The following is a 20,709-nucleotide window of genomic DNA, read 5'->3' as shown; positions in this document are numbered from 1 at the left end:
TTGAGGCTGCAGTGAGTTATGGGCACTACTGTACTCCAACCTGGGTGACAGTGAGACCATGCCTCAAAAATAAAAAGAAACTTTTTATAGTAACTCCCAGTAAAAAATACACTTGACACTGTGACTAGATGTAAATATTTACCTGAAATAAAACTGTGTAAGTAGGCCGGGCGCGGTGGCTCAAGCCTGTAATCCCAGCACTTTGGGAGGCCGAGACGGGCGGATCACTAGGTCAGGAGATCGAGACCATCCTGGCGAACACGGTGAAACCCCGTCTCTACTAAAAAATACAAAAAACTAGCCGGGCGAGGCGGTGGGCGCCTGTAGTCCCAGCTACTCGGGAGGCTGAGGCAGGAGAATGGCGTAAACCCGGGGGGCGGAGCTTGCAGTGAGCTGAGATCCGGCCACTGCACTCCAGCCCGGGCGACAGAGCCAGACTCCGTCTCAAAAAAAAAAAAAAAAAAAAAAAAACTGTGTAAGTAGAGGCACAGCTGGAGTAAGAGTTTCACAAAGCACTATTTGGCCTTTCTTTTATGATACAGTCTTATACATTGTATATTATTCTATTTCATTAACAAAGCATAGCCGGGAGCGGTGGCTCACGCCTGTAATCCCAACACTTTGGGAGGCGTAGGCAGGTGGATCACTTGAGGTTAGGAGTTTGAGACCAGCCTGGCCAACATGGTGAAACTCCGTCTGTACTAAAAATACCAAAAAAAATTAGCCAGGCATGGCGGCAGATGCCTGTAATCCCAGCTACTCCGAAGGCTGAGGCAGGAGAATCGCTTGAACCCGGTAGGCGGAGGTTGCAGTGAGCTGAGGTCGCACCATTGCACTCCAGCCTGGGCAACAAGAGTGAGACTCCATCTCAAAAAGAAAAAAAAAGAAAAAGAAAAGAAAACACAAAACACCACCTGATTGGGTAAAACCTACCGCTTTATTTTCCTGAGCCACTCCTGGATGCAGCCATTCACTGAATGCCACCTCTCGGGGGGACCTCTGCTGCTTCCTCTTGCAGCATAAACTGAAGGCATGTTTCACAACTTCTGTTGCTGATTTTGTGTGATTTTGTGATTTTATTGTTCCACTATGCTTCTGACAGTTACTGTTTTCTTTATCCTCTGAGAAGTCTAGAGTATGAATCCTGGAGCTTGGCTGGCAGTTGGGAGGAGGGAAGGGAGGAAACAGCCCTGGGTGCGGCTGGAGGGGTAGCCAGTGGCTGGGCCTGGTTGCCTGGCTAAGTGAACCCCTGTCCTGTCCCCTGCTAGGTGTCGGCGGTGCTCCAGCACCCTGCTCCCTGGGGCTTATGAGAATGGGCCCGAGGAGGGCACCTTTGTGTGTGCAGAACACTGTGCCAGGCTGGGCCCGGGGACACGGTCAGGGACCAGGCCTGGGCCTTTCTCACAGCCAAAGCAGCAGCACCAGCAGCAACTCGCAGAAGATGCCAAGGATGTTCCAGGAGGTAGCCCCAGCTCCAGTGCTCCTGCAGGGGCTGAGGCCGATGGACCCAAGGCCAGCCCTGAGGCCCGGCCCCAGATCCCTACCAAACCCCGGGTTCCTGGCAAACCACAGGAGCTGGCTAGCACCCCTGCAGGCCGCCCCACCCCCGCCCCCAGGAAGGCCTCCGAGAGCATCGCCCCAGCACCCCCCACGCCCCGGCCCCGCTCCAGTCTGCAGCAGGAGAACCTGGTGGAGCAGGCTGGCAGCAGCAGCCTCGTGAACGGTGAGCAGGGTGCAGTCGGGGCAGGGTGCACTGGGTGGCAGTGCACTACTGAAGTCTGTGTGTCTGGGATTGTTTGTCGGCCCCTCTCTGTCTGTGCTGCTGTGTACTGTGCTGTGTTGGGGACTGCCTGTGTTTTTGAGGTTGTTATTATTTATTTATTTATTTATTTTGAGACGGGAGTTTTGCTCTTGTCCCCCAGGCTGGAGTGCAGTGGCGTGATCTCGGCTCACTGCAACTTCCGCCTCCTGGGTTCAAGTGATTCTCCTGCCTCAGCCTCCCGAGTAGCTAGGATTACAGGCATGTGCCACCATGCCCGGCTAATTTTGTATTTTTTTTTTTTTTTTAGTAGAGATGGAGTAGAGACAGGGTTTCTCTATGTTGGTCAGGCTGGTCTTGAACTCCCTACCTTAGGTGATCTCCCTGCCTCGGCCCCTCAAAGTGCCGGGATTATAGGCGTGAGCCACGGCGTCCAACCTATTACTATTTTTGAGACGGAATCCCACTCTGTCACCAAGGCTGGAGTGCAATGGCACAATCTCGACTCACTGCAACCTTCACCTCCCGGGTTCAATCAGTTCTCCTGCCTCAGCCTCCTGAGTAGCTGGGATTACAGGCTACCACAGCCCAGCTAATTTTTGTATTTTTAGTAAAGATGAGGTTTCACCATGTTGGCCAGGCTGGTCTCGAATGCCCGACCTCAGGTGATCTGCCCACCTCAGCCTCTCAAAGTGCTGGGATTACAGGCATGAGCCACTGCACCCGGCTCTTACTTTTTACTTTTTTTTGAGATGGACTCTCACTCTGTCATCCAGGCTGGAGTGCAGTGGCACGATCTTGGCTCACTGCAACCTCTGCCTTCCAGGTTCAAGCGATTCTCCTGCCTCAGCCTCCCAAGTAGATGGGACTATAGGGCCACACCACCATGCCTGGCTAATTTTTGTATTTTTGGGTAGAAACGGGTTTTCATCATGTTGGCCAGGCTGGTCTCAAATTCCTGACTTCAGGTGATCCACCTGCCTTGGTCTCCCAAAGTGCTGGGATTATAGATGTGAGCCACCGTACCTGGCCTGTTTCTGAGGTTATTAATTCCTGCCACAAATGCTGAGTTCCTGCGGCCTCTGCTGTGCTCTATTCTCCATGCTGGGACGGTGCAGAGGAAACAGACCCAGGCCCCACCCCTATGCTGCCTTCCTCTGCATGCGCTCTTTTGCATCTGTTTTTGTGGGCTTTAGTTTCAGGGTGGGTAGTAAGTGCCACTCCAAGTGTGCCCGTGTGTCCCCGAGGTCTCTGGGACTCTGCACATTGGTATCCTTCCTGTGTGTCCTGGCCCATCCACAGGCACACTGCAGGTGACCTCCAAGCCCAGCCTCTATGCTTGCCCATGTCTGGAAGGGGAGACCTCAGGGGCTTGGGGGAGAGCAGAGGGGTCAGGTGGGCCCCGGAGCCAGTGTGAGCTGCAGTGGAGACCCCTGGCTCATTCTGTGGGTGCATTCTCCCCCAGCCCCACATTGTGAAATGCTCCCAGATGACCTCCCCGGGTTTCAGTGAGCTTGTAGGATTGAGACTCCTTGTATAAGGCTGCTGGGCAGCCCTTATCATTCCATTAGGGAAGGCATTGGTGGCCACGGGGTGAGAGACTCCCAGGGTCACCCTGCGACTTGCACCAGAACATTCTGTTTGTTCAGTGCTCATGGAGGCTGGATCTGAGCTGGCCGCTGGGGACACAGAATACTGTTCAGGCCTATCTGTGCCTTCAGGGCGCTCCCAGCGTTGAGGTGGAGACAGGCACAGAGGCACGGGTTTCAGTGGATTGTGGAAGTCTTGTGAAGTTGGAGGAGGGGAGCAGGGGTTGTTGTGGGATTCGTGGAGGACGCTCAGGAGTCCGGGACTTCCAGGAGGAGGTGGCTCCCGAGCTGAACTGAGATGATGTTTTCCGCCCACACTGGGGGGATGTCTGAGGGGATTTGGGTTGCGTCTTCTCAAATGAAATGCAAATGGGATCTCAGGTGGCCTGGCCTTGACCCCTGACTGTTCTCAGCCACCTGGGTGCTTATCTAATTTCCAAGGGCTGGGCTGGGGAGGTGCGAGGGTGTAGGAGGAAGGCGGGGTGCTCCTGGGGAGGCAGCTACTGTGGCTGGCTCCCTGGGTGCCCACCTCCTGCTGCCCATGAAGGCCTGGCTCACTATCATTTCCCATGTAGGAAGACTGCACGAACCACCTGTCCCGAAGCCGAGGGGGACACCGAAGCCATCTGAGGGGTATGTTGATCCCTGAGGGGCGTTCCTGCTTCAGAGGCCCTGTTGGTGGGAATTGGGGTACTCTGGGGCCGGGTGGGAGAGAGGCTTCCTGTGGATGAGCAGCGTGGGGCTCAGGAGGGGAAGGAGAGCTGGGCCCACACCCCCTCTCCTGAGGCTCACCCTGGGATTCTTGCAGCCACTGCCCGGCCCCCTCCCCAGGTGCCTGGTCCTGTGGGCAGTACCCGGTGCAGGCAGCCACCTCTGGTTCCCGTCATCTCTCCAAGCTCCTTTGCCTGTAACGTGGGAGGCCTAGCCTTGATTATAGAGTTGATTTGAGGCTTAGCAGCAGAGTATAGAAAGACCTGGAAAAGCTCAGCTGTAGTACCTGTCCCTCAGGTCTTGCAGCACAGGACCCTGCTTCACGTGGCCGACGTCTACTCCAGCTGTTATTTGGGGGCCACGCTTCCCCTATGTGGTCGCTCTGTAGGGAGCCAGGTGGGCCATGGCTGTGCCAGTTGTTAATGTTTACTGAGCCCCTGGCACTCAGCAGGTGCCCTGGTGCCCTGCCCAGTGCTGGACTCCGTAGCTCACTGCATCCTTACACCAACGCTGTGAGGCAAGGATTATTAAGGTCCCCATTGAGCGGAAGGAGAGACTAATACAGAGGGCGAGCAGGTGACTTTTCCAGGTTACATGGGTTGTAGATGACAGAGTCCCTCGTCGATCCTTTCCTGGGCTGGGTTAACAGCAGCTCTGTGACTTGAAGGTTCACATTCTCTGGGCCTCAAGGGCTGTGACTGTAACAGTCCATTTCAGACTGGCCCCATGGTGCTGGGGGTGGGAGAATGGAAACGGCCGTTTCTCATTCCCATTTGAAGTGGCCTCAAAACTGTCGAGAGAGAGAAGGAAGCTGACCCCTTGCCTCTGCTAATGGTTTCTGCTGCCTCCCCCCTCCCTCCAGGACACCAGCCCCCAGGAAGGACCCCCCATGGATCACGCTGGTGCAGGCGGAACCAAAGAAGAAGCCAGCCCCACTTCCCCCAAGCAGCAGCCCTGGGCCACCAAGCCAGGACAGCAGGCAGGTGGAGAATGGAGGCACCGAGGAGGTGGCCCAGCCGAGCCCAGCGGCCAGCCTGGAGCCCAAACCCTATAACCCTTTTGAGGAAGAGGAGGAGGACGAGGAGGAAGAGGCTCCGGCTGCACCCAGCCTGGCCACCAGCCCTGCCCTGGGCCACCTGGAGTCCACACCGAAGTCCCTGCACCCCTGGTACGGCATCACCCCTACCAGCAGCCCGAAGACAAAGAAGCGCCCTGCCCCCCGCGCTCCCAGCGCATCCCCACAGGGTAAGTGCCTTTCCTGGAGCTCTCCTGACAGTTGGAACTCGGGAATGGGGCCCAGGCCTGGGGTGGGGGTGTGGTGAGGCAGAGCCTCCCAGGCTGGGCACCGCGTGTTTCATGGGTGACCTCTCATTTAATCCTAGAGCAAACCTGTGAGTAGGTATCATCACCTCCACTTTGCAGGTGAGGAGACTGAGGCACAGAGAGGCTAAGTAGTTTGCGTAAAGCCTCTCAGTGCTTAAGCTGTAGAGGAAGGATTTGAGCCCACGGAGTCTGGCCTGAGTCCATCTCTTCACCCTCCCTGTCGTGCTCGTTAAATGTGCTGTCCATTGGTGTGCTCAGTGCAGCGAGGGGCTCACGGAAAGGAGGGGTTTGCTTGAATCCTAACTCCGTCACTGTCGCTGCAGTTCCTGAGCGACCTGGGCTCTCACCTGGCCGTGCGTGATCAGGTGTAATGACTCTGACTGTCCCTGAGTCTGTCTGTAGTCCTCCATGTGACATGGTGACTCAGCTCCAGGCTGCTGGGCCTTCTCCGTCCAGTGCTTATCCCCTCACCCAGGCACGCTGGAGTTTTTGGCCCTCACCTTCTCCCAGTCTTCTGATACCCTGAGCTGGGTTTTTGGTCCTCACCTTCACCACGGCTGGGTCTGGCCGCCTCTGAGAGTCCCATGGGACCCCCGCACACAGTGGGGCAAGAGCCTGCCAGAGCTGGCAGAGGCAGGTGCTCAGGGGGTCCGAGTGGAGCCCTGGGAGCCCAGCGGAGGCTGGCCTGTCTAGGTGGAGGTGACGGACAGCTTCAGGGGACAGCAGAGGGGCGTGAGCTCTAGAGTCAGATACAGTGGATTCAATCCCAGCCCTTTCTGGGGTGAGCGTCCTCTCCTCTCTGAACCTGTTGCCTCATCTGGAAAATGCAGATAATGTGTTTGGAAGCATCATATCTGTCAGCCACAAGGAGAGAAATTGGTGCCCGGCAGTGCCTGTCCCAGAGCTGGTGGCTCTGGGACACAGCGAGGGCTGTGTGCTCCTCCTCCCTGCCTCCGCACTGCAGATCAGGGGCAGAGGAGGGGCTGCCTCTCTTCCTCTGGCATTCCCAAGGTGGTTTTGCTGTGGGTGCCTTCACGGGGGCCGTGGGGAGTGTGGGGAAGTGGAGGCAGCAGGCAGAATGCAAGGTGGGCGGGGCAGGATGGACTCCGGTGGCTGGATGCACCTCACGACTTCCATCCCGCTGGGCGTTTGCTGTTCCCTGGGCCTTGGCCCTGTCTCGATGTGGAGGGCTTGGGTTTCCAGGGCTGCCTGCGGCTCTGTTGAGAGTGGAGCTGAGAGGTGGGGCTGGAAGCCCCTGTGGTGCTCCCCTTGTGAGGTGTCCTGGTGCTCGTCTGCACAGCTCTCCACGCCTCCCGCCTCTCGCACTCGGAGCCGCCCTCAGCCACACCATCGCCAGCGCTCAGTGTGGAGAGCCTGTCATCCGAGAGCTCCAGCCAGACTGCAGGTGGGGAGCTTCTGGAGCCGCCAGCTGTGCCCAAGAGCTCCTCAGAGCCTGCTGTCCATGCCCCTGGCACCCCTGGAAACCCTGTCAGCCTCTCTACCAACTCCTCTCTGGCGTCCTCTGGGGAGCTAGTGGAGCCTAGAGTGGAACAAACGCCACAAGCCAGCCCTGGCCTTGCCCCCAGGACCAGGGGCAGCCCAGGTCCCCAGCCAGCCAAGCCCTGCAGTGGTGCCACCCCAACACCTCTCTTGTTGGTTGGAGACAGGAGCCCCGCGCCTTCCCCTGGAAGCTCGTCCCCACAGCTGCAGGTAAAGGTGAGTACCCGCTCACCCTCACTCAAAGTGATATCCTCTCTAGTGGATGTGGGTCTGGTCTTAGGGCAGAAATGTCCGGGGCCTTTTCTTTTTTCTTTTTTTTTTTTTTTGAGACGGAGTCTCGCTCTGTCGCCCAGGCTGGAGTGCAGTGGCCGGATCTCAGCTCACTGCAAGCTCCACCTCCTGGGTTCACGCCATTCTCCTGCCTCAGCCTCCCGAGTAGCTGGGACTACAGGCGCCCGCCACCTCGCCCGGCTAGTTTTTTGTATTTTTTTTAGTAGAGACGGGGTTTCACCGTGTTAGCCAGGATGGTCTCGATCTCCTGACCTCGTCATCTGCCCGTCTCGGCCTCCCAAAGTGCTGGGATTACAGGCTTGATCTTTTTTTTTTTTGAGATGGAGTCTTGCTCTGTGGCCCAGGCTGGAGTGCAGTGGCGCGATCTTGGCTCACTGCAAGCTCCACCTCCCAGGTTCACGCCATTCTCCTGCCTCAGCCTCCCGAGTAGCTGGGACTACAGGTGCCGCCATCATGCCCGGCTAATTTTTTTTTTTTTTTTTTTTGTATTTTTAGTAGAGACAGGGTTTCAACATGTTAGCCAGGGTGGTCTCGATCTCCTGACCTCATGATCCACCCGCCTTGGCCTCCCAAAGTGCTGGGATGACAGGCGTGAGCCACCACGCCCGGCTGTTCAGGGCCTTTTCTATCTTTGCTGGCCTCTGATTTCCTGAGTGGCTTTGGCCAGCCTATCTACCCATTACCCACTCTGTTCACTGAGGCACAAACCCATCTGTCCATCCTTCCATCCATCTGCCAGAGCTCCCACCCATCTATCCACCTGTCCACACGCATAGCCTTCCAGGTCTTAGGTATCAGGGCCCCTGTTTGCCTCCGATCGCCTGCACTGGCCTATTTGGGTTCCATTCACCAGCTACTAGTCATCCCGTATTGTCTGTCCACTCTTCCATTCACTCAGGCTCTACTGATGCCAGACCCTGGGCAGAGTTGTATTAAAACCCTGTACTGGCCGGGCGCGGTGGCTCACACCTATAATCCCAGCACTTTAGGAGGCTGAGGCAGGCGGATCACTTGAGAATAGGAGTTTGAGACCAGCCTGGCCAACATGGTGAAACCTCATCTTTACTAAAAATACAAAAATTAGCCAGGTGTGGTGGTGGGCGCCTGTAATCCCAGCTACTCGGGAGGCTGAGGCAGAATTGCTTGAACCTGGGAAGTGGAGGTTGCAGTGAGCTGAGATGGCCCACAGCCTGGGTGACAGAGTGAGACTCTGTCTCAGAAAAAAAAAGACCTTGTCTTTGGCCTCCAGGGGCTCACGATCTGCTCAGGGAGATAGGCGTAATGGTCGTTTTGGAAGGTGACCCATGGTAGGGCACAGAGCGGAGGGGGTGACTCCCTTCTGCAGAGACCTGGGTCTCCCCGCCATGGAACAGGGGAGCTGGGGTTTCTGAATGCCTCCCAAGTGCATGGCTGCCTGGGCTCCCCAGGTCATGTGGACATTGTGGTCCCTTGTCTCCAAGGCGCTCCCAGCCAGGTCGGGGGAGGGGTTGTAATGAGCACGCTGCTGCGTGTGGAGTTTGTAGTGGGCCAGGGGTCAACCCCCAACAGGCAGAAGGACCCAGGACACACCGCTTTCCTGGATGCTTCCGCTGTGTGCCATGGGGGAGTTTACCGAGCAGAGCAGATGTGGCCCTCTCCTGTCCTTCTGCTCCCTTGCTGGGCTTTGTCTTTTCTTGGGTGACATGGGCGTGGGGAGGGTCTGGCTAGGCACCCGTCCAGGCTGCTTCTGTTCTACATATGCTGTGTGCTGTGGGCTCATCTATTTCTCAGCCCTGTACTGAGAACCTGGGGATTGCCTGGTCTCAGGACTTCCCTCTGGGCACCTAGTTCATGAGGGGCCTCTTTTGCAGCCACAGCCCCTCCGGCAGGCCCTGCAGGCCTCTGAGCTCCCAAGGCTCATCTGGCCCCAGGTAGAGGGTGGCAGGATGGCCTTTGTGGGGCAGCTGAAATTGTGGCCTGACCCTGCCCATGTGCCTCAGGCGCCACTGAACCTTCCCTGGCCCTGGCAAGAGCCTCTTGGGCACTGCTTCCGGCTCTGCCTCCCATCTGCTGTGTGTCCTTGAGCAGGCCCCATTCTCCTCTGGGCCTCGGGCTCCCACAGATGGTGAGGGGCTGCCTGGCACTAAGTGTCCTGAGTGCTCGGAAGGCTCCCTGGCTCCTTGGTGGTGGAGGGCACGGGGGTGGGTCAGCTTCGGTTTCTCCTGTTTTGTGTCCTGGGCTGCGTGAAGATTGATCTGAAGTTTTGAGGCTGAGAAAAGGCTGAAAACCTTTGAGGGGCTCAGGGGCTTTGGGCTGCTTGGCTCTGCCGGCCCCTCTGGGTGTGTTGGAGGGGGCAGAACCCCAAGTACACCTCCTTGTGGGGAACCCCTGTCCCACTGTCACCCCAGGATTAGGAGAGAATTTCAGAGGCAGTGGGCGCCTTCGGGTGCCACCCTGGGTCATTGGGTAGGTGCTGCCCTGTGGGAGCCAAGCCCTGGCTCCTTGCTGTGCCCAGACTTGGGCCCTGGCACCCTCCCTGCTTCAGAAACCCCAGAGCAGCCCCCACCCCGAAAGCCTCTCTGCCTGGGCTGGCACAGACCTCCCCCTGCTCTGCAGCTGCCGAGGGAAAGCTGGGTCAGTGCTTCTTGGAGCGTCCCAGGTCTCAGGTGAGGCCTCTGTAAGGGGCTCACAGTGATGCCTGTTTCCCATGAGCTGGGAAGAGTGGTTGGGAAATAGTGACATTGCCCATGTGGTGGGCAGGGCCTTGCCGTGTCCCGGTGGTGGGGCTGCCCCAGCTGTGCTGGCCTCAGAGAGGGCAGGGGTCTCCCCAGAGGCACGGAGGAATGCAGAGCCTGGGCTCTGGGTGTGTGGGTACTGGGCTGGGCAGCAGAGGATGAGATCTTTCTCTGGCAGGGAGGGAGGTACCCTCTTACTCCATCTGCTGGTCAGGCACTTCCTGGCTGGGTGACCCTGGGCGAAGAACTTCACCTCTCTGAGCCTCAGAGTCCCCACTGGGGAGAGGGTGGTTATGAGGCCCGAATGAACTACCATAGCTCTGTCTTGCCCTAAACCCCATGCCATTCTGTGCCTCTAGGGAAACCCCTGCCTTCTCTGAGGCTAGCACAGCCAGGCACCCCCACCACTGGGGCACAGTAGGGCACTGCCTACCACATGGGCAAGGTTCTAAGCACTACCCCTCAATGCTAGATGGCTGCCCAGGCCCTGAAACAGACAGATTCTCATCCTAGCCGGGGCTCATGGGAAGTGTGTGGCCGTGAGCAAATGACTAACCCTCTCTGAACTTGAGTTTACTCAGCTGTGAAATGGGCATTGTGATACCCACTTGGCAGGGTGGTCGGGAGAATTCAGCACGAATGTATAAAAAGGCCAGGTGTGGTCATCCCAGCACTTTGGAAGGCCCAGGCAGGAGGATCACTTGAGCCCAGGAGTTTGAGACCAGCCTGGGCAACAAAGTGAGACCTGTCTTTTTTTTTTTTTTTTTTTTTCTTTTGAGATGGAGTCTCGCTCTGTTGCCCAGGTTGGAGTGCAGTGGCCGGATCTCAGCTCACTGCAAGCTCTGCCTCCCAGGTTTACGCCATTCTCCTGCCTCAGCCTCCCGAGTAGCTGGGACTACAGGCGCCCGCCACCTCGCCCGGCTAGTTTTTTTTGTATTTTTTAGTAGAGACGGGGTTTCACGGTGTTAGCCAGGATGGTCTCGATCTCCTGACCTCGTGATCTGCCCGTCTCGGCCTCCCAAAGTGCTGGGATTACAGGCTTGAGCCACCGCGCCCGGCCAAGACCTGTCTTTACAAAAAAAAAAACAAAAAACAAAAAATTAGCCAGGCATGGTGGTGCGAGCCTGTAGTCCCAGCTTCTTGAGAGGCTGAGCTGGGAGGTATAGTCCCAGCTTCTTGAGAGGCTGAGCTGGGAGGATCGCTGGAGCCCCAGGAGGCTGAGGCTGCAGTGGAACGGTGGTTATGCCACAGCTGCACACCAGCCTGGTGACAGAGTGAGACTGTCTCAAAAAAGTGTAAAAAGTATCCAGTGCAATAACTGACAGGAGAGAAGAGCCCTGGAAATAGAAAGTTTATTGAATGACTCCATGCATCAGAGACGGAATTTGAGGAGACCGTGTCTTTGCCTGTGTCCTGCTGGCCCTGGAGCGCTGGCCTGCTTTCCATGTTCCCAAATATCAGGCTGCTGGGGTCTCACGTGCCCTCTTCCCAGACTCACCCTGTGTCATGTCTCCTTTCCTTTAGTCCTCCTGCAAGGAGAATCCTTTTAACCGGAAGCCATCGCCTGCAGCGTCCCCAGTCACAAAGAAGGCCACCAAGGGTTCTAAGCCTGTGAGGCCACCTGCCCCAGGACACGGCTTCCCACTCATCAAACGCAAGGTACCAGCTTGGAGCCCCCTGAGACCAGGCTGGCCTGGGCTGGCACCTCCCACTCCGCAGCTGCAGGCTTCCCCTGGGACTCTAGGGAGGCTGGGTGGCTGGGCAGCTGGCCTCAGATGCTCAAGAGAGTGCTCTTGGGTGGCCCAACTTGAAGGTCTAACTTGCAGCCCGGAGAGATTTGGAGCAGATCCGCCCTTCACCACCAAAAGCAGTAGGTGGTGCCTTTAATTTGTTACTAACAAGTTCAAGTATCAAACACTCCTGATACGCTGCTACTTAAGCTGATTAGAGTGTTCTCAAGTTTATCTCTGTAATAAGGTCACTCTCACTGACATTGTGATAGCCTTTCTGGAGTGGCAGAGAGGAGGCGTTTCTGAAGGGCAGGGAGTCATGCCACCTTCTGGTGTGTCTGTTGGTGCTGGGACCAGTGGCATGCAGGGTTGTGGCTGTCCCCACACTGGCCCCTTCCCTACACTGGGACCCTGCCTTCTAACCATGCTGGGGTCGGGGGCAGGCCCCGGGCCCTGGAGCCACCAGTGGCCAATGCTGGCCAGAGAAGAGGGCAAGGCTCCTGGCAGCAACCAGGCAGGGGAGGGCTCGGCTGGCCGTCAGGTGACCAGGAGCTGTTGGGCAGGTCCAAGCTGACCAGTACATCCCCGAGGAGGACATCCACGGAGAGATGGACACCATTGAGCGCCGGCTGGATGCCCTGGAGCACCGTGGGGTGCTGCTGGAGGAGAAGCTGCGTGGCGGCCTGAATGGTGCGGGAGCGGCTGGGAGGGCCTGCTGGGTGGGGCTGGGGGCAGGAGCCTCTATTCCCTGGGGAACTGAGCCAGGCATGGCGGCCAGCCCTGGCCTCAGTGGGTGTCTGGCTTCCAGAGGGCCGTGAGGATGACATGCTGGTGGACTGGTTCAAGCTCATCCACGAGAAGCACCTACTGGTGCGGCGAGAGTCCGAGCTCATCTATGTGTGAGTCATCCGCTCGGGGCAGCCCTCCCTGGAATCCGTAGAGCTTAGAACTGAGAACCCTTACCGTCTTCCCTCATCAGTAACAGCACAGGGCAGGGCAGCCGGGGCTCGGGCAGAATTGTTAAGAGTCACCTTATTCCCACCTCTAGCTTCAAGCAGCAGAACCTGGAGCAGCGCCAGGCTGATGTCGAGTATGAGCTCCGGTGCCTCCTCAATAAGCCAGGTGAGCGCAGCCACTGGCACTCCCCTGGCACCTGCCCCGGGGCCTGGTGATATGGAGGAGTGGGGGAGCGGGCAGACAAAACCCCAGTGGGATGCACAGGCAGACTAGGGACAGGGCCAGAGGAGGAGGTGCGGGGCAGGGCTGTCTGGGTCACCCCCGAGGATGGGAGAGACTGTAACAGGCAGTAAGCTGGCCGGGGCTGCGTTGGAGAGGGAACCGCACAGACAGTGTGGGTTGTGGACGTCCATGATACCAGGGACGACGGACTCTCAGTGAATGAAGATCAGGCCCAGGACCAGCCCAGCCTGATGTGTACATGGGTCAGACTGTTCCTTTTCTGCTGCTAACTTGCTATGTGACCTTGGGCAGGATTCTTAGCCTCACTGAGCCTCAGTGGCTTCAAGTGTAAAACGGGAATGAAGGTCCCCACCTCCTTGGGTATTCTTGGGACCAGAAGACCGTGGACGTGGACTGTGTACCCTCTGAGGGGCTGATGGCTGACGGTTACCATGTGGCTGAGTTGGGGTTTGGTGAGGAGGGCTCCTCACACGCCATGTGACAGTGGAATGCAGTGAACCGCAGCTGCAGGCAGAGACCCCAGGACTGTGGAGAGCCCAGAGTTGGGAGCCAAGGCTTTTGACCACTTTCTTATGGCTCAGGCATGGTGCCAGCCCTGGGCAAGTGCCATGTTGACAGATGGGAAGTGGAGGGCCAGAGAGGTCAAGGGACTTGGCTGTGGGTGACGGGGCTGGGCTTCCATCCACATCTCTGATCTGGGGCTGTCCCGGCACACACAGCCCCTCCAGACTGTGGGGATGGTGGCAGGGAAACTGTCTACTGAATGGGGAATTTGGGAGGCTGGAACGTCCCAGGGGAAGCCACAGAATGTCCCAGGCTTCTGCTGCCTTGTGTGAGTCACTCCCAACTCTCCAGGAGGCTGGGGCGCGGTCACCACTCGGATCCCACAGCGGCGCCCTGTGGCCAGAGTGGGCACGGCTCCTCTGCCTCCCTGGCTAGCCTGGCCCCGGGCTTACTGGGGCTTCTCCAGCCCCCATGTGGTGGCTGTGCGTCCTGGGCTTGTCAGCCTGTCCCGGATGTTGCTTTTGGAAGGGTGAGGCTGGAGGGCCGTTGCTTGGGGGCATCAGGCTGCTGGGTTCAAGTACCAGCTCCACTTTCATTGCGTGGCACTGGTCAGAGATTTCATGTCCCCAAGTCTCCGTTTCCCCGCACGTAGACTGGGGACATAATGTACCCAGACCCCAGATATGGGAAATGGCAAAGTGAGATTCAAACTTCGGTGATGATTTGGAGGCCCTGCTCTGTCTCCAGAACCAGGTTGGGCCACCTGCTCCTCAATTTTGGCAAGGTGAGGCCATGGGGGAGAGGGGCAGTGGCCAAGGGGGCTTCAGGATATTTATTTATTTATTTATTTATTTTGGAGGGGTATTTATTTATTATTATTATTATTTTTTTTTTTAATTTTTTTTTTTGAGACGGAGTCTCGCTCTGTCACCCAGGCTGGAGTGCAGTGGTGTGATCTTGGCTCACTGCAAGCTCTGCCTCCCAGGTTCATGCCATTCTCCTGCCTCAGCCTCCCGAGTAACTGGAACTACAGGCGCCCGCCACCACGCCTGGCTAATTTTTTGTATTTTTAGTAGAGATGGGGTTTCATCATGTTAGCCAGGATGGTCTCGATCTCCTGACCTCATGATCCACCCGCCTCAGCCTCCCAAAGTGCTGGGATTACAGGCACGAGCCACTGCACCCGGCCCTATTTATTTTTTATTATTTATTTATTTATTTTTCTGAGATGCAGTCTCACTCTGTCACCCAGGTTGGAGTGCAGTGGCACAATCTCGGCTCACTGCAAGCTCCGCCTCCCCAGGTTCACGCCATTCTCCTGCCTCAGCCTCCCTAGTAGCTGGGCCTACAGGCGCCTGCCACCCCACCTGGCTGTTTTTGTATTTTTAGTAGACACGGGGTTTCACCGTGTTAGCCAGGGTGGTCTCGATCTCCTGACCTCGTGATACGCCCACCTCAGCCTCCCAAAGTGCTGGGATTACAGGCGTGATCCACCGTGCTCAGCCCTGGCCCTATTTATTATTGTTATTATTATTATTTGAGTTGGAGTCTCTGTCACGCAGGCTGGAGTGCAGTGGTGCGATCTTGGCTCGCTGCAAGTTCCGCCTCCCAGGTTCACGCCATTCTCCTGCCTTGGCCTCCTGAGTAGCTGGGACTACAGATGCCCGCCACCACGCCCGGCTAATTTTTTGTATTTTTAGTAGAGACAGGGTTTCATCGTGTTAGCCACGATGGTCTCGATCTCCTGACCGCGTGATCTGCCTGCCTCAGCCTCCCAAAGTGCTGGGATTATAGGCGTGAGCCACTGCACCTGGCCTATTAGTTTTTTTGAGATGGAGTGTCACTGTGACACCCAGGCTGAAGTGCAATGGCGTGAACTCAGCTCACTGCAACCTCCGCCTCCCGGGTTCAAGTGATTCTCCTGCCTTAGCCTCCCCAGTAGCTGGGATTACAGGCGCCCACCACCACACCTGGCTAAGGATATTTATTTATTTATTTATTTATTTATTTATTTATTTTTGAGACAGAGTCTTGCTCTGTTGCTCAGGCTGGAGTGCAGTGGCATGATCTGAGCTCACTGCAACCTCTACCTCCTGGGTTCAAGCAATTCTCCTGCCTCAGCCTCCCTAGTATCTGGGATTTCAGATGTGTACCACCACGCCTAGCTAATTTTTGTATTTTTAATAGGATGAGGTTTCACCATTTGACCAGGCTGGTCTCGAGCTCCAGACCTCCGGTGATCCACTTGCCTCGGCCTCCCAAATTGCTGGGATTACAGGCATGAGTCCCCGGGCCCGGCCTAGGATATTTATTTGAAGGCAGGGAAGCCTGTGGCGGTAGATGTTGTGGAGGGAAGGCCAAGTGTAGGCACTCATCCCTGGAGCCTGCAGGCTGGGGGAGGGGGAAATACTAGGGCTCTGGTGGGCCCCTCGGGGTGGTCCTGTGGGTTGGCTGGGGCCTTGAGAGGAGAGGAGGCTGGAGGGGCAGCAGGTGTGCCTGGCTTCAGGGGAGCCTTCTGCTGGGCTCCCTGCCCCCAGCATCCCCTCTAGTCTACCTTCCTCCACAGCCTTGGATAAATGTCCCAGTATGTCACTTGGGTCATGTTGCTTCTCCTGCTGGAGAAGCCTTGGGGTTCCCTGTTGTCTCCTGTCCCCTGCCCCACTCTGTCCCTCCTGAATCTTGCCTCCCGCCAGAAGCCACCTAGTGAACATTTGTTGAATGGATGAATGAACATAAGCTTGAGACTCTTGGTGCCGCCCTGTTCTTGCAGCATGTGCTCTGCTGGCCCTGCTGGGGCCTTTTGCAGACTCTGGTAGGCAGCCTGGTGTCCTTGGTCTCTTCTGTCAACAACCTTCTTTTCCCAAGAACTTGTAAGCCCCACCTATCGGGGCCCTTCCTTTCTGCGCTGTTAGTATCTAGCATGGTATTTAGCACAGGGCTGGCCTGCAGCACTTAGGCAGTGGCTCCTGGCAGCTTGGGGAGGAAGAGGGCTTTCCTACACTCATGCCCCCTAAATTTTCTCCCTTGGCAGAAAAGGACTGGACGGAGGAGGACCGGGCCCGGGAGAAGGTGCTGATGCAGGAGCTTGTGACCCTCATTGAGCAGCGCAACGCTATCGTCAACTGCCTAGATGAGGACCGGCAGAGGTGACATGGCCAGGGGTGGGGGCTCCTGGGAGACAGGGCCAGAGCAGATCAGGCCCATGGCCCCATGGGTGGGGCAGCTCCCTGGAGAGCCAAAGACACAGTCCACACCTCGGGCCAGGCCAGCCCTGCCCTCCTACCAGCGATCCCAGTACACCCTTGCTCAGCCCTGTGTGGACAGAGAGGGCATCTGCTCCTTCCTCCTGTGGGACTCTCAGCTGCTGCTGTTTTAATTTTTTTTTTTTTTTTTTTTTTTTTTTTGAGACAGCGTTTCGCTCTTATTGCCCAGGCTGGAGTGCAATGGCATAACCTTAGATCACTACAACCTCTGCCTCCCAGGTTCAAGCAAATCTCCTACTTCTGCCTCTCAAGTAGCTGGGATTACAGGCATGAGCCACTACACCCAGCTACTTTTTGTATTTTTAGTAGAGACAGGGTTTCACCATGTTGGCCAGGCTGATCTCGAACTCCTGACCTCAGATGATCCACCTTGGCTTCCCAAAGTGCTGGGATTACAGGCGTGAGCCACCGTGCCCAGCCTAACTGCTGCTGCTTATTTCAGGGAGGAAGAGGAAGACAAGATGTTGGAAGCCATGATCAAGAAGAAAGGTGAGGCCCTTGCTGGGGATGAGGCTGGTGCCCAGTTGAACTTCAGCATTGGGGGTGGAAGGGAGGGATTGGTTGAAGGGAGGATTGGAGTGGGCACTACCAGGATGGCTGTGCACAAACTCCGCAGCCTCTGTTTTGCAGAGAGGGCTGTGTGTAGCAAGAGAGGCCAGCCTACAGCCAGGAAGGCTGTGGCTTAGGCTTGGAGGGTAGCCGTGGGATGCCCTGATGCCCACAGAGATGACTGTGGATTTGTCCTCAGCTGTGCATTCCCCCTTGAGATCTGCAGCTGGTTTTGTTGGAGTCTGTGGGCCCAAACAGCAATGCTTCCTGGGGACCAAGTGGTGCTTGGAACGGTTAAAAGAGTACTGGACAGGAGATCGAGATCATCCTGGCTAACACAGTGAAACCCCATCTCTATTAAAAGTACAAGAAATTAGCCAGGCGTGGTGGCGGGCCTCTGTAGTCCCAGCTACTCGGGAGGCTGAGGCAGGAGAATGGCGTGAACCCAGGAGGCGGAGCTTGCAGTGAGCTGAGATCGTGCCACTGCACTCCAGTGTGGGTGACAGAGCAAGACTGCGTCTCAGAAAAAAAAAAAAAAAAAAAAAAAAAAGATAAATGGGGCCGGGCACAGTGGCTCATGCCTGTAATCCTAGCACTTTAGGAGGCTGAGGCGGGCTCATCGCCTGAGGTCAGAAGTTTGAGACCAGGCTGGCCCAACATGGTGAAACCCCATCTCTACTAAAAACACAAAAATTAGCTGGGTGTGGTGGCACACTTATGTAGTCCCACCTACTTGGGAGGCTGAGGCAGGAGAATTTCTTGAACCAGGCGGCAGAGTTTGCAGTGAGCTGAGACCGCACCATTGCACTCAAGCCTGGGCGACAGAGACTCTGTCTCAAAAAAAAAAAAAAAAAAAAAAAAAAAAAAAGGCTGGGCACGGTGGCTCAAGCTTGTAATCCGAGCACTTTGGGAGGCCGAGACGGGCGGATCATGAGGTCAGGAGATCGAGACCATCCTGGCTAACACGGTGAAACCCTGTCTCTACTAAAAAATACAAAAAAAAAAAAAACTAGCTGGGCGAGGTGGCGGGTGCCTATAGTCCCAGCTACTCGGGAGGCTGAGGCAGGAGAATGGCATAAACCCGGGAGGCAGAGCTTGCAGTGAGCTGAAATCTGGCCACTGCACTCCAGCCTGGGTGACAGGGCGAGACTCCGTCTCAAAAAAAAAAGAAAAAGATAAAAAAAGAAAAAGATAAATGAATGCCATGCTTCAGAATTCCCAGATTCTAGGCTGGGTGCGGTGGCTCATGCCTGTAATCCCAGCACTTTGGGAGGCTAAGGCAGGGGGGATCACGAGCTCAGGAGATGGAGACCATCCTGGCTAACACAGTGAAACCCCGTCTCAACTAAAAATACAAAAATTAGCCAGGCGTGGTGGCGGGCTCCTGTAGTCCCAGCTACTGGGGAGGCTGAGGCAGGAGAATCGCTTGAACCCAGGAGGCGGAGGTTGCAGTGGGCCAAGATTGCGTCATTGCACTCCAGCCTGTATGAGACTCAGTCTCCAGAAAAAAAAGAATTCCTGGGTTCTGCAGAGCTCTTACATGTGCTGACCATCCTGATCTTTCCCCAAACACTGGAGGTGGGAGGGGGAGGATGGGCCCCATCCTCTAGATGAAGAGACAGAGGCTGGGAAAGGTGAGTGGCTTGTCCCTCCCAGGCTCCACACAGGAAGTGGTGGGGCTGGCTGAGCCCTGCTGGCCATGCCCAGGCCTGTCACTGGCTCTAGCCTGCCCTGGATGGACTCCTCTTCTCTATTTAAGTGCTCCCCTGTCTGTGCTGCAGAGTTCCAGAGGGAGGCTGAACCCGAGGGCAAGAAGAAGGGGAAGTTCAAGACCATGAAGATGTTGAAACTGCTAGGAAACAAACGTGATGCCAAGAGCAAGTCCCCCAGAGACAAGAGCTAACAGCACGAGAAGGCAGTTGGGGACTGCCCCCTCCTGGACCAGCTCCTGGGCTGTGCTCTGTTTGAAGGGGATGTGCTGCTCCCCTCAGATCAGTCAGGAGGAAGATGACTAAGGGGAGGGATCCTCGGGGTGATGGCCTCTTCCTCCTCAGGGGCCTCTGACTGCTCTGGGCCAAAGAGTCTTTTCTTTCTTCTCCGAGCCCCAGGCAGCGGTGACTTGGCCCTGCCCAACCTGATTCTGATGACTGCAGATGCTGCAGTCCCAAGGGGCAAATAGGGTCCCAGGGTACAGGGAGGGGCGCCTGCTGAGCACATTCGCCCCCTCACCCTGCCCAGCCCCTGCCATGAACTCTGGCCTGGGTCTCCACCTCCAGGGTCCTGCTCTTCCAGGCAGGCCAGGAAGTGGCGCTGGGCCGCACTGGCTTCTTCCTGCCCCAGCCCTGGCTCTGAGTCTCTGTCTTCCTGTCCTGGGCAGGCGCCCCTGGCTTTCAGTTTCCCTCACTCAGGAGCTCTGTTTCTGACGTCTCCAGTTAAGTTTGAGTTTATGACTGAGAGGCCTGTACTGTCAGACGTGAATGGGCCTGACGGGCAAATCCATCCCTCTCTCCCTCACAGTTCCAGGAGCAGTTTCCCTCGTCTCCCCTTACTCCACAGGGAGCCTCCCTTGCCAGGACCAGGGCTGTGATGGCCATGCAGGGGCAGGTGGGTGCCCTGTTGGCTGCTCTCAGTGCTGCCCCCAGGCTGCAGTTCCGGTCCCTGGTTGTCAGGTAGGAAGAGGGTACACTCGAAGCACGTGCTCATCTCGTTTCCTTAACGTCTGTAGTCTGACACCTCATTTAGACTTTCCTCCGCCACCCCAGTCCAGGGGAGAGGCTCGCTCCCGCTCGTGGTCATCACTGGTCTGTCTCCCCTGTTGTCTCTTCTCTCCCTGACTCCCTCCCACCGAAGGCCTGATGGCCACTCACCCCTCTGGGATAGCTATAGGAGAGGAGGAGTGATGGGGGCCACCGTCTTTTCTACAGGAAATGTGCCCAGCAGTTCTTGGTCAAAGCACTGTTGCTATAAGCTATCTCTGGGACGCCTCTAGGCCCCCTTCCCTCTACACACCTCTGGGAAAAGATCACACTGTATTAACTCTCGAGGAGTTTCCTCGCCAATAAACAGACAACCTCAACTGCCAGTGCCCTGCCGCCTCTGGCCATAGCGGCAGCCTTGTCTGCCCTCCCGCCTGCCTCTGCCACAGCTGCTGGCTGAGCATCTCTGGTCCCCCAGAGGCCATGTTGGAGCCATCCTCCAAGAGGGATCTCTGCCCTCACCGCCTGCCACTGGGCAGGATCCCTTTCCTCTACAGGGAGAGGTGGCTCCTCGGCCATGCAGCCCCTGGCAGGCTGCTTCTAAACACTCCTGTTGGCCTGGAGCTGGAGCCACCAACTCCAGAGCCTTTCCAGGGCCAGACAGGTAACACGCATGAACCCAAGTGACAGCTCTGACGGGCTGTTTCAGTGTCAGGAGACTAAGCTGGCAGGGGCAGGGGTGAGCTGGAGGCAGTTTGAGGGGCTGCCTTCCTCACTCAAGTCACCTGTGGCCTGTGGCACTGAATGTGGGCCCGGTGTTGCCAGATCCTTTGTTTGTCGTAAGAAGCTAGAAATCCAGATTTTATATGTGTGTCATTTG

At 56.7% G+C, this 20,709-nt stretch overlaps 2 protein-coding genes across 10 annotated transcripts in view; both read left to right on the top strand.

The window, feature by feature from the left end:
- The window catches only part of MICALL1 (MICAL like 1), a 36,965-nt gene extending 16,741 nt beyond the window's left edge, over positions 1-20,224 (top strand). The window contains exons 6-16 of one of the 2 annotated variants that reach the window (XM_050806180.1): positions 1,269-1,723; positions 3,924-3,981; positions 4,922-5,304; positions 6,683-7,098; positions 11,412-11,546; positions 12,181-12,307; positions 12,426-12,516; positions 12,666-12,739; positions 16,353-16,467; positions 17,027-17,073; positions 18,915-20,224. In XM_050806180.1, coding sequence (XP_050662137.1) covers positions 1,269-1,723; positions 3,924-3,981; positions 4,922-5,304; positions 6,683-7,098; positions 11,412-11,546; positions 12,181-12,307; positions 12,426-12,516; positions 12,666-12,739; positions 16,353-16,467; positions 17,027-17,073; positions 18,915-19,036 — 2,023 coding nt within the window. In that variant the 3' untranslated portion in view covers positions 19,037-20,224. Of the gene's footprint in view, positions 1-1,268; positions 1,724-3,923; positions 3,982-4,921; positions 5,305-6,682; positions 7,099-11,411; positions 11,758-12,180; positions 12,308-12,425; positions 12,517-12,665; positions 12,740-16,352; positions 16,468-17,026; positions 17,074-18,914 lie in introns of those variants that run through there. The other variant, XM_050806181.1, reaches the window with a different exon arrangement.
- POLR2F (RNA polymerase II, I and III subunit F) overlaps positions 1-20,709 on the top strand; it is a 242,822-nt gene that overhangs the window by 123,267 nt on the left and 98,846 nt on the right. The gene's annotated exons all lie outside the window — the stretch shown is intronic.

The sequence above is a fragment of the Macaca thibetana genome, chromosome 10 (genome assembly GCF_024542745.1).
Source record: "Macaca thibetana thibetana isolate TM-01 chromosome 10, ASM2454274v1, whole genome shotgun sequence".
NCBI lineage: Eukaryota > Metazoa > Chordata > Mammalia > Primates > Cercopithecidae > Macaca > Macaca thibetana.
This window is presented reverse-complemented; position numbering and strand designations above follow the sequence as displayed.